This window comes from Molossus molossus, unplaced genomic scaffold (genome assembly GCF_014108415.1).
Source record: "Molossus molossus isolate mMolMol1 unplaced genomic scaffold, mMolMol1.p scaffold_m16_p_3, whole genome shotgun sequence".
NCBI lineage: Eukaryota > Metazoa > Chordata > Mammalia > Chiroptera > Molossidae > Molossus > Molossus molossus.
In genome coordinates this window covers 55,235,435-55,247,969 of record NW_023425366.1, presented here as the reverse complement: position 1 = coordinate 55,247,969, position 12,535 = coordinate 55,235,435, and the positions used below count along the sequence as shown (strand labels likewise).

Genomic DNA, 12,535 nt, shown 5'->3' with positions numbered 1-12,535 from the left:
AAATCAAAGTACACCTAGTCTCAAGAGCTATCATTAAGCTTTCGGTTTCCGACAAACTGGACTGTGTCTTGCTTCTTGCTCCCAAGACATGCAATTAGGTTTCCACAACAGGCTAACTGGCTGCTCTCCCACGACAGGCCTTTATTGTGAGTTCTCAGCATACCTGGACAGTTCCTCTAGTTTTGATTTAGCAAATTCCAGACTTTTCCTCTCCACGTGTTCATGGGGTGTATGAGCGAGGAGTTCATGAAGTGTGATGATGTACCTGGGGATCTAAGGCAAACAAAGTGTGAGCGAGAGGCGAGGATGAGCACCTGCAGGACGGTCTCGGCCGTGCCAACTCCACTTCCAAGACGCTCAGTCCACTTCTACGAATTTCATTGTTTTACAAACATACTTTTTAAGAAATATATTTTAAAATATTTAAAATGAAATATACTTCCAAGGTCACACACACACATACACACACACACACACACCCCAGAAACACATGTAAAGAGTAATAAAGCACTGTTACAAAGAAACAATTGTTTCTTAGATTTTTTTAAATATAATCATGCATTTTTTTAATCATAATTTTTGAAAACCGGTCCATAGGGAAACAGATACAGTTATCATCAAGTCACTAGAGTCTGTATTTTATATATATTTTCTTGTTTACAAAAATTTTTTAAAAGTTGACAATCCTATTGTAACATTTTCTTCAAGGATTACAACTTGGGAGAAGATATGTTCACTCTTGTTAGCTGATCCTGCTTTACCTCAACTCATCCTTCTAGTGGTAAAAAGTCTTACTTAATTAGATTATTTACTTGTACTTTTGTGTATAAACGGACTTTCCACATTCTGTCAAAGGCAGGAACTCCCCCAACCCTATGAAGGTTTTAATAGACTGCAGCAGCGATTTAACTCAAGTTATAGTGATTCAACATTCTTAATTTTTACTGACTTAGAAACTAAAGATTTTTATAAAGCAGGAGCAGTGGTTTAATTTAATAGCATCTATGAACAATAGCTGCCATGAAACTGCTCACAGTCGGTCAGCTCAGGTGCTCGAGGTTCGCATCCAATCCTCTAACAACGTAAGGGGTCTTCCCCATTTTACAGGTAAGAACACAAAGTATGGAAGGCTTGGTACTTTGCCCATGGTGGCCTCACAGTAAATGGCAGAGCCAGCCATGAGCCAGCTCTGACCAGTGCTTGGGCCCAGCAAGTCTGCTCGAGGACTGGGGTCTCACTCGGCCCTGGAAAGGGCCTCTGAGAAGGAAGAAAGGACACCAGCTTCCCAGGGCCCTTGGGTAGCTCCTTACATTCTGACCTGCATGTTGGTGGCTCTATTCACAGGCCTGCTTTTGCTCTCTTGCAGGTGGTGGCCTTCACTGGGGAATGTACTCATATTTACTGGATGCCCCCGTGTATGCGTGAAGTGCAGAGGGCAGTGCCATCAGCACAGACATCTATCTGCAGCTCCTACTCTGGACCACATCCAAGGGAATGTCATCAAGTCAAGGTTTCGGCAGTGGGTACAGACTCCTCAGTCCTAGGAGGGTGGGGAACTAGAAGCTCCCGTCTACAAGCTTTCTGCCTCTCCATCCCCTACACTGCTCACCAAGACAGCCAGTAGGGCTGTCCCACTTGGTGAAGCCTCCTGGGGTAAGTATGCTTTCAAACATCCCTTTTGCACAATCCCCAACTGATCAAAGTTTGCCTCTAAGTTAGCAGTCCACCAAAAGAAATCAATCATAATAAGGAGGGCAGGAATGGGAGAGCCTGACTACTTATAATACACTGAAAACCCACAAAGCTAAGTTTAGTCAATACCTTCATGATCCTCCCCGATTAATTCAATCTACTTCAGAGGGCTCCTTGGCTAAAATTCAGGAGGATGGATTTAAGTTTTAGTAACTGGTCTTTTCCATTTCCCAGTGGAGGAACAAACAAGTCTGAAAGTGCCAGAAACCGGGTAGAGAACGTTCTGCAGAGAAGTGGACGGCTCTCCAAAGAGCTCATCTGTATATTCAAGAGCTGATTATAAATTGGTTCCCCCAAAACCCAAGAAGCATAGAAAATACTGTGTAGATCAGTGATTTTCAACCTTTTTCATCTCATGACACATATAAACTAATAACTAAATTTCTGCAGCACACCAGAAAATATATATTTTTGCTGATCTAACAAAAAATATAGGTATACATTTGATTCATTCACACAAGATGGCTATTGTTGTATTGGCCATTGTGACTTTTATTTGAGAATTCAAGGGAAAAGAGGTCAGTGCCCCTCACCAAATAGTCAGGTATTGCACATTTAAAAAATTCTTGGCGCATACCAACTGAAAATCACTGGTCTAGATGAATCATAATTCTGCCTTCAATTATGGAACAATATTTGTCACTTTATAGACATTAATTAGCTTGCTCTCCAATTACAGTAAACAGGTGGCTACTTTATGGAGAACATCTAACAGTGCTGTTCTTATGAGAAGCAGATTTCATGATTGGCCTACCTATGGATTTATAAGTAGTTGAGGCCCATTTAAACAGTCCTGGACAAGCCACAGTCTTTGTTAAACAAAAATTATGTTAATGACTACATTATTTTCCCTTACAAATTTCTTAGCAACACTTGGATTTGCTTTTTCTGATAGTTCAATTAAGGATATATTCACGGCATCATCCAAATTCTATAATTCTTTCATGTTTCTATAGTCCATTAATAGCAGCAATTGAATTATTGGACAAAGGGTCCTGAAAAAGGTAGAATATAACACTTTTCTCTTCTATACTTACACAGGTTAAAAGTTGCTGATCACCTCTCCTCCTCCCTCTGCCTCCACAACCAACCTCTGTCCCCATACACAGGCTCAAAGAAATAAAAAATCTAAAAAGAGGCCCCTTGGTGGTATGAACTAGGGTCATCTTTTCCATTGTTGCTATACAGCAAAAAATGGAAGTGCCCCTGCCTCATCCTAAGGTGTCCAGTCTACACCAAAGCACGGCAGAAGTCCCACCACCTTGTACGCAGAGGAGGTAGATGCACCTCGACCATCTGAGGGAGCAAATGCCTCATGACTGTTCCACCTCATCAGTGAAAGGACCAAAAGGGAACAAGAGCAGGATAGACATGGACCTTTAAATGTCTAGAAAGAGCAATCCTGTCCCCAATTGCTTCATAGGTCACTCCCGAAAGACAGTAGGAAGGAGAGACACCAGTGCAGTCTATCATTTAAAACATTGAGGGAGCCCAGCTGGTGTGGCTCAGTGGCTCAGTGTGGACCCATGCACCAAGAGGTCGCCAGTTCAATTCCTGCTCAGGGCACTTGCCCAAGTTGTAGGTCAAATCCCCAGTTAGGGGCATGCAGGAGGTGGCCAATCGATGTTCTCTCTCGTCAATTTTTCTATCTCTTGCTCCCTCTCCCTTACTCCCTCTCTAAAATCAATAAAGAAGAAAAAAAAAAAAAACAACTTTAAAACATTGAGAGAGTTTCACCAGGGGGAATTAAATAGCACTTGGAAAGACCTTAGTGGGCTATGAGAAAGGGAACTAGTCCTGTCTCTGAATGTTCCATGTGTTCTTCACTACTCTACCTTTGTATATTCACCTGAGTTATGGTTTCTGAACAGATACAATTTAGGGTATTTTAATCATAACCTACAGGCAATTGCAAAAAATTCAAATAGAACCTCAGAACAATATTTCACTCTGTAAAATTTGTTGCACTGAAAATACATCTTAAATTACAATTTTGTATAAGTTTACCAAAACAGAAAACTTTTGTTTTCACTTTGAAGTTTTCCTTTTTCTCAGAGAGGCAAAGAGTTCAAACAATTCAGTTCCATGAAAAACACAATAACATTATAAAGTTTCACTATACTTAAGTCATTTCAAATGCATCCTTCTGGGTTTTAGAAATCTTACTAAACTTCTACGGTGACTTTCAGGATTTCAAGCAGAACTGACAAACTTTAAGACAAACAATTACAAACGAGAGCCACATTTCTTTCTGAAGCTCGAAAATGATCCACCAGGGTCAGAGATGCCTGCTCAGGGGCACAAGCTCCCCACAGAAACCCTCACACACTTGATTCGGGGAATCGGTTTACCACATGACAATTTGGAGGGCTGGCTAGAAGCCCCATAAATTCCACATCGGAACACTCGATGCCTTTCCAAAAGAACAGAATCAACACTTTTCAAGAGAACAGGCAATTTAGTTCGCATTTTGGCCTCTGCAATTCTCACTCAAGAGTTCTTAATGGTAAAGACATAGGAAGAGCACAAGTGTACTTGATCCCTTGGGTTGCTCTAGTCCCACAGTGATTATCACAACAAGCCCCAGGCTCCCTGCAGCACCCAGAGAGGGCCAAGAGTCCCTGGTGCAGCCAGTGCCTCTGGCTCCTAAGTCTCCACAGCCTCTCTGGCTGGGGAGGTCCCCCCTTTGCTCTTCAGAGCTCCAGCCACGGGGCACTCTACAGCAGTCACAACAGGGTAGGGAGGACGGACAGGAAAACTAAGACTCTCCCAGTAGTCCACTCCACTTCTCAGGAACCTTTTATGCAACCGGCATACATTGGCACATTTGCACAGCATCCTATTTCTGTAATCCTAATAATATTTTTAAACATGCTGGAGGAGGAGATTTCATAGAAGAGGTCTGTGTGGAATCTTTCTGTAAGGAGAAAATTGTGCTGCTTTTCAAAAAAAAAATCCTTTTTATGTAATTGTCTCAAATATGCCTGGTTTTTCTTACATATACTAGACAGAGAGAGAATGTGGGGCATAAATTTGTTTATGTCAGGTCAAGCTCAAGATGACAGGTGATATATGTGTTATATTCTTCACAGGGGATCCTTGCACATCTCCCTCCGGTCAAAGGAGGCAGCAGGAACACACTGAGTTGGAACCACATACAGTGCATCTCGCAGGACTTACCTGAAACATTGGATAGGTCAAGAACGTTTCTAGCATCCTCCCTTCACAGGCAGGGTTGGCTTCATACTGTTTTAAGAGTTTGTCAAAATCTCTGTTTTGCTTACAATTGGCAAGCACTTGGAGGCTGTACTGGTGGTTACGCACAAACTCTTGATAAATGTTCAGCATGGGGAGCAAAATGTCAAACAGATCAGCTGAAAGAAGAAGTAAAATGGCAGTTTCTTTTGGTGCTCATTCAATTATCTAAAGTACAGGGGAGAGACTGTGTTCACCCAGCGGGAGTGGTGCAGAGGGGCTCCTCCCAGTACCAGGTGTCACATGTGCATGGGGACCCAGATCCCTGAATGACTGATGTGACAGAATGTTCTCCAAGGCAGATCCTGACTCTAGCCCAAATGACCATGACCGGCCAGGGGGGAGGTAAGTAGTAGGGCAGGGCCCAAAGGCCAATGAGACAGACTCCAGTGGCTAGAGCAGCTCAGAGGTCAGTGGGAAAATTCAACAGCTTTGGCTGAATAATGTTGAAATTATTTTACTCTAATTGTAGCCATAATAAGAGAAATGGAAGCATGCACTTACCTAAAATTAAAGTAGGCCAGTTTGCTATCCTTGCCTTCAGTCCTTGATGAAATATTTCGTGAAGAAACATGATTGTTTCACTATAAAAATGCAAAAAATATATAATTTAGTCTGGAGTGCAGCCATGGCCACCCAAGGTGAGGAAAGCTCCCTCCTTCCTCACAACAGCGAAGCTTAGCATTCAATCTCAGGGTATCAGACTTCCTCCCCTTACCCTCCCTCTCTGCCGTCTCCAGAGACCCCAGCGGCTCTCCCAACACCTGAGCTCTGAGCCCCCAGCTCACTGTCAGCCTTTTCTCCAACCACCCCCCTCCCCAATAATTCTTGTCGTAATTCCTGCCATGATTCCAGCATGCACACAAATAGCATTCCAATATCCTGGCATGTTGGGTCTTTGTATTCTTCTCCTCCAAGGATTTTATTCCATCTTAAAACATACACACACTTTTTAATTTACCTCCAGGTACCACCCTGTTTCTCTGATCTTTTTTTTATAGCACCCCTCCTTTGAAAAAGTTTTCTATACCCACTGTTTCCCGTTCCAATCCCTCCATTCTGACTTTGACCACCCCCATCAACGTTACCAGGAAGCTCCAAGTTTTTAAACCCATAGTCAGTTCTCAGTTATGATTTTTTATTTGACCTTTTTGACATAGTTGTTCATTCCCTCTTGCCTTGGCTTTCAGGACAACCCACTCTTCTGATTTTCACCCTATGATTCTAACTGGTCCTTTTTATTATCCCAGTTCAGCTCCTCTTCATCTTCCCAACCTCTAAACATTGGGTTAACTCAGGGCTCGGTCCTTGTTCCTCTTCCCTCATTCACCTGTACCTACTCCCTTGGCAGTCTCATTCAGACTAACAGCTTACTAACTATATGCTATTGGACTCCCAAATTTATATCCCCAACCAGACCTCTACCTTGAACTCCAGTCTAATATTCGAGCCCTACTCACTTGATTTCTCTATTTGGATGGTAAATAGCATCTCACACTCCACTGGTCCAAACTAAAAACTCTTCATCCTTCCCTTATACTGTATCTGTCCTTGCCTTAATCTTCCTCCACTTAGTAAATAACAACTCCATACTTCTAGTTGTTCAGGCCAAAAACCTTGGAATCTTACCTGCTTTTTTCTTTCTCCCAGAATCCACATCAAACTCATCAACAAGTCTTACTAGTTCTATGTTAAAAAATATACCCAGAATCCAACCACTTATTACTTTCTCTATTATAATCATCTCTTAGTTGGATCATCACAATAGCCACCTAATAGGCCTCCCTGCTATAATCATCTTTCACCTAGCTTATTGATCTCCCTACAGTCTATTCTCAACAGAGAGGCCAGAGTGAGCCTTTCAATACATAAATCATGTCATGCCATTTCTCTGCTTAAAACCCCCACCAACATTTCCCCATATCACTTAGATTAAAAGAAAATGATCTTATAATACTGTTAGTGTTTTAAATTTCCTCTTTATCTACACAGACCTTGGCAGTTTCTCAAACAAGCAAGCCAGGCCCACCCCAGCCTCAGGCCCTTTGCACAGACAGTCCTCTCTGCATCACTTTTCTCTCAGCCACATGGCTGCCTTCCTCACCAACCCAAGCCATTTTTCAAATATTAACTTATTTTTGAGGCCTTTCTTAAGACTAGCTATGAAAAGAGAAACTATGGCACATTCACATAATATAATACAAGGTAGCAATTTGTTAAAAAATACAATATTCTTTTAGATCAATAGGAAAAGATGTCTAAGATATATAGATTAGTGAAAAAAAGCAAGTTTATATTAAAGTGTATTGCCTTTTGCGTAAGGGACAAAATAAGACTCAAAATCTGTATTTTATTTCATATACATCAATAAATACTGGAAGGATATATAATAAACATTAAATTGGTTACATACAGGAAGTGGGGGAAATGGGGTGGGCGAAGGCAGGGCAAGAGTGAGACTTCTGTTGTTTGAAGTTTTCATGTTGCTTTAACTTTTGAACTTGTGTTATCTACTCAAAAACAAGTAACTAAAACTGTAAACACCCCAGCACTCTCCTTTCCCCCTTATCTCCTTCATTTCTTCCTTTTTTTTTTTTTTTAGAGAGAGAGAGGAAGGGAGAGGGAGAGAAATAGAAACATCGATGAGAGAGAACTTTGATTGTCTGCCTCCTGCATCCTCCCCACGGGGGATCGGGCCCACAACCTGGGCATGCGCCCTGACCAGGAATCAAACCAGTGACTTCTTGGTACATGGGTCGATGCTCAACCACTGAGCCACACCAGCGGTGCTACTTCTTCATTTTTCTATAGAACTCATCACCACATAATATACTACAGAATTCACTTATTCAGTATTCATTGTCTGTCTTCCTACATCAAAATTTAAGCTTTATAAAGGCAGGGACTTTTTTATTTTGCTTTGTTCACTGATGAATCCTCAGCAGTAAAGGCAATATACATATGTAATGAGTGAATAAATTTACTAGAGAGTCTCGCGTCCTCTGTTAGTTTTTGCTCTTCCTAAGGTACTTTTGTATAAATCATATGTAAAGACCCATTAGTCATTCCATTTCCCTCAGTTTGGGAGGGAGATGATCCTTCCCCAACACACACCTACTCCCACCCAATAGCAAGAAAACACATGTCAAGTAGAGAAGAAAAACAGAAAACGACATGCCAAGATCCAAGATAAAGACATACAAATTGGACTAATAATGAAACACAAATACTATCTTTCTTATTTCCAATACCATAAACTCATAAAAGTGAATTTATGATACCTATTCTTTTAAGAGTAGAAAAAAATTATTTTAAGAAATATAAATGGGCCCTGGCCAGTTTGGCTCAGCAGTTAGAGCGCCAACCTGCAGTCCAGAGAGACTCGGGTTCGGTTCCCGCTAAGGGCAGGTACCTCGGTTGCAGTTTGTCCCCGGCCCTGGCTGGGTCGTGCGGGTGGCAGCCACTCGATGTGTCCCTTTCACGTCGATGTTTCTCTCTCTCTCTCCCCCTCCCACTCTATCTGAACAAAAAATGGAAGAATGTCCTCAGGTGAGGATAAAGGAAAAGAAATACAAATGGGTCTTTCACGTGATTCTCTGGCTTATGCCGAGACCCACCTGTTGAGGAAGATGCTGCTGACGTCGTCGTGGCTGATGGGGGGCTTCTTGGAGCTGGCGGCCATGCGCAGCGGCCGGAGGAAGCCGTTGACCAGGATGTAGAGCTGGTGAACGTACTCCGACTCGGCCTCCACCATGGTGAACACGATCTGGTTCCTCTTCCTCATGCTTTCAGCGTGGGGGGAGCAAATGTAATCCTGCACGATGGTCTTCCACTTCCTCCTGCACAGCCACCCTCGCATGAAGCTCTGAACCTGCCGAAGGAGAGGGAAGGAGGAAAGGACGGCTCTTGGCTGCTGAGCGGAGCCGCTCGTCTGCTTCCCGGCAAACCAGCCTCCACCCTGAACACGGTTCTACCGGCACCCTTGCTTACCTGCACCTGCGTACTGTTAAAAGAAAGGCAGTACTATTCGTCTTAGGACACAATAATAAGCCAAATTCAACTTATAAAGCTATAAATTCTAAGAAAGGAATGACGTTCTTTTACTCGTTTATTTCTCAAAAGCTAAAGACACTATAACTCAGTCCTGAGAAGCATGTCCAATTCTAAGCAACATTTACTTCAAGTTTTGTCACAACGGAAGGGGAACAAGCACAGAAAAACGGGATTAAGGAAAATTTCAGAACAGATGAAGATTTTAATGGTGAGGCTTTTCACATAATGTTAATGAAGCTGAGCGAGTGCTTTACGGGGGGCAGTGACGACGACGGACTCAGAAGCTGGGGGACAGAAAGCGCACAGTCACCAGACTGAGCGCCAGAGTCTGGTGAACTGCAAAGGCTGCACAGCTCTAAGTGACAGGGCAATGGAACGATCTGCTGATTCCGTGGATGCTAAACGAGGAAGAAACAATAATAAACCAGAAATCTGAGGATGTAGTGATTTACCCAATCTCCTCACATGTTCAAAAAAAAAATAAGCACTAAAGACTAGGGCTAACAGAAATATTTTTGAAATGTAATTTAAAAAAAACACTCCCCCAAAATATGAAAGCAGCACAAAATCAGGAGGTTAAACAGTACTTAATTAGCCCAATAGGAGCACACTGTTACCTCGATGTCTGGTTTTATTAGCATCCTGCCCACAGAGTCCAAGAAGGGATTCTCAGGACTAGATAGGAATCTCAAGCTGAAACTTTTTCAGAGAAGCTGTCATGTCTGGGTCACTCTGAAGGGCAAGTCTGGCAGCCATTAGAGCAGAAACACCGAGGTTCTCGGCAGGCACAGGGTGGCAAAGACATCACCACACAACAGGCAACTGGTGGCCTGCTCCTCCACAGCCTGAGCCCAGTCCTACCTTTTTAATCTTCTTGATGTCGGGGTCCTCGTCTTCTTGGTTGCTTTGGTAAGGCCGCATTCGTTCCTTGGTTTTATTAAGAGCGATAATCTGGAACACAAAATAGGTGCAATTTCATGATTTGGAAAACCCTGGATTATTGCCATAACCCATAGGAAATTAGACCTTCAAGGGAGCTCATGAGATCCTCAGGAAACATCCAGGTTCTGTTCACTGTCTCTCTGCCTTTAATGCGGTGGCAGGGGAAGCGTGAACTTCACCCCAAGCATATTTTGTTTTGTTATGAACAAAAGTGTTTATAAAAAGTGCCTGTGAAAGTGTGAACTGGGATCTGGGTTAGGAGAAATGTTGGGCCCAGACTCAGCCCTGACTGCCAGGGACGCCCAGGCTCAGCCTTCTCAGGAGCTGAGTGACATGTCAACCATCCTCCCTGAAGGCAGCTGTCTGGAATGCCCTGTGGTCTCCAAATGCAGTGATACTCGGCACAAAGCTCTCGCTTCCCTTGTGGGAATAATTAGCCTGTGGCCTTCCAAGTACACACAGAACAGCAGACTCACAGATTGCAAAGGGAATTTCAGAGCCCTAGGGTTGGTCCCAGCCAGCCAAGAAAAGGTAAACATGTAAAAAGGACGAAAACAACCAGTGATCTCTTTATAACTCCAGCTCAGTTCTGAGACCTGCGAGGGGCAACTGAAGCCCAGATGGCCTCCCCACTGCAGAGTAATAAAATTCAGTAGACTGCCACTCAATTGCAGGCTCTTACCAACATGAGGATCTATACAGATTTACTAACAAGCAAACACAGAGCTAAGGGATCCAAACTGCTCCCTCAGACCTGTCTATACGTTTGATCCCCAGTACCAGATACACCTCTCTGCCACGTCTGGCAGGGAAGGGGGGAAATAAAAGGAATAGGAAATACATTCCTGTCAAGAGACCACACAAGACATACCTGCTACTGACAGTTTTTAACTGCAGTCTGCATTCAGACTGAAACAGAACACAGTGAACAGATAAGCACACACAAATAAATATTGGGGGACCTCGCTTGCTGAGTTTCTCTTACAGAGGAAATGCCAACCTCCTTCACTTAGCAGACAAGCATCTGCTCCAGCTTACTGTGGCAAAGAAAGAACACAATAATTTTGTGTTAAATTACAGTGCCTGATATAGTCTTTTAAAAGGCAGGTTTGTTAAGTTTTTCTATTGCTGTTTTCACTATATCAGATTTCAGGGTTGAATCGGGAAGTTAACAACACTAATGATATGGTGAACACAGTCTGCAACTCATCATCACTGGAGAAGCAGCAGCTCCCAGATGGAGCCAGCGTATGCCATGCTCTGTGCACTGGAGGTGGTGTACACAGGCAGCGGGAGGTGAACCCCCACAGGGTTCCCAGAGTTTGTCTTAGAGGAAGGTGTGAGGAAGCGAAGAAGAAAATGTCATCCAACGACCAAAAAGTGATAAGAAAGTTACCAAGGCTAAGGAGTCCTAACTGTTTCTGTCATATCGTTAACAGCAGTAGGTTTCTCTAGCCTGTTTTTCTCTTTGAAGCTAAGAAGATAAGAATGCAGTGCTGGTCAGAAAAAAGGGGGGCGGGACTCATTTTCTACATTCCTCTTCAAATCTTTAACTCTTGATCACTTCTCATGAGGAATGACAGGATAGCAAGAAAAGGTATATATACACCTTTATACACCTTTCTGCATATAGACAGAGGCCCCTTGGAGAGGCGGAGGACCCAGGCACACTGCAGACTCTATGTCCAATCAGTCTCATTACCAGGAGTATAGGGCCTGAGAAGGTCATAAAGAGGGGGCGGGGAAGAAGGGGGATGCAGGAATTCAAACTTCAGCAAAAAAATGCACCCTAACAAATGTCTTATACTTTAGTTCAAATGTATCTTTTGAAATTCTAGTGGGGAGAAGGTTCGACTCCTTAGATCTAGAAAAAGTCACTCTAAATTCCTTAGCTGTCATTTGGACTTTAATTGAATTGATGACACTGACAATTACCATTACTATAAGAGTCCATCTGGAAACAGTTAAATATTATAGTCAACACTGAGTATCTGACCAAATAAAGGATACCATGAGTACAAATAATTTTAAAATAGCCTATCATCCTGATATTTTATTGAAGCATATTTGTCCAATTTTAAGTCAGACATTAGATTCATTTCTACAGGAAATCAGTAGCCTGGCCATGTACATGTTGATAGCAGAGAAACTAAGTTTAGGATTGAAAATTTGCCTTGAGGACGCTAGTACACTGCTGGTGGGAATGCAGACTGGTGCAGCCACTATGGAAAACAATATGGTGTCACCTCAAAAAAATAAAAATTGAACTTTCATTTGACCCAGTGATCCCACTTCTAGGAATATATCCTAAGAAGCCTGAAACACCAACCAGAAAGAATATATGTACCCCCATGTTTGTAGCGGCACTATTTACAATAGCTAAGATCTGGAAACAGCCCAAGTGTCCATCTGTAAACAAATGGATAAAAAAGCTGTGGTGCATATACACAATGGAGTACTACGCAGCTTTAAGAAAGAAAGACCTCTTATCCTTTGAGACTACATGGAGGGACCTGGAAAGTATAATCCTAAG

General features: G+C 42.7%; 1 protein-coding gene across 4 annotated transcripts in view; it reads right to left on the bottom strand.

Moving 5' to 3' along the window:
- RASGRF2 (Ras protein specific guanine nucleotide releasing factor 2) overlaps positions 1–12,535 on the bottom strand; it is a 188,318-nt gene that overhangs the window by 106,669 nt on the left and 69,114 nt on the right. For all 4 annotated transcript variants that reach the window (XM_036278551.1, XM_036278552.1, XM_036278553.1 and 1 more), the window contains exons 4-8: positions 9,922–10,011; positions 8,625–8,878; positions 5,512–5,591; positions 4,933–5,126; positions 164–273 (exon numbers count right to left, since the gene is read on the bottom strand). In XM_036278551.1, the coding sequence (XP_036134444.1) occupies positions 164–273; positions 4,933–5,126; positions 5,512–5,591; positions 8,625–8,878; positions 9,922–10,011 (728 nt within the window). The remainder of the gene's footprint in view (positions 1–163; positions 274–4,932; positions 5,127–5,511; positions 5,592–8,624; positions 8,879–9,921; positions 10,012–12,535) is intronic.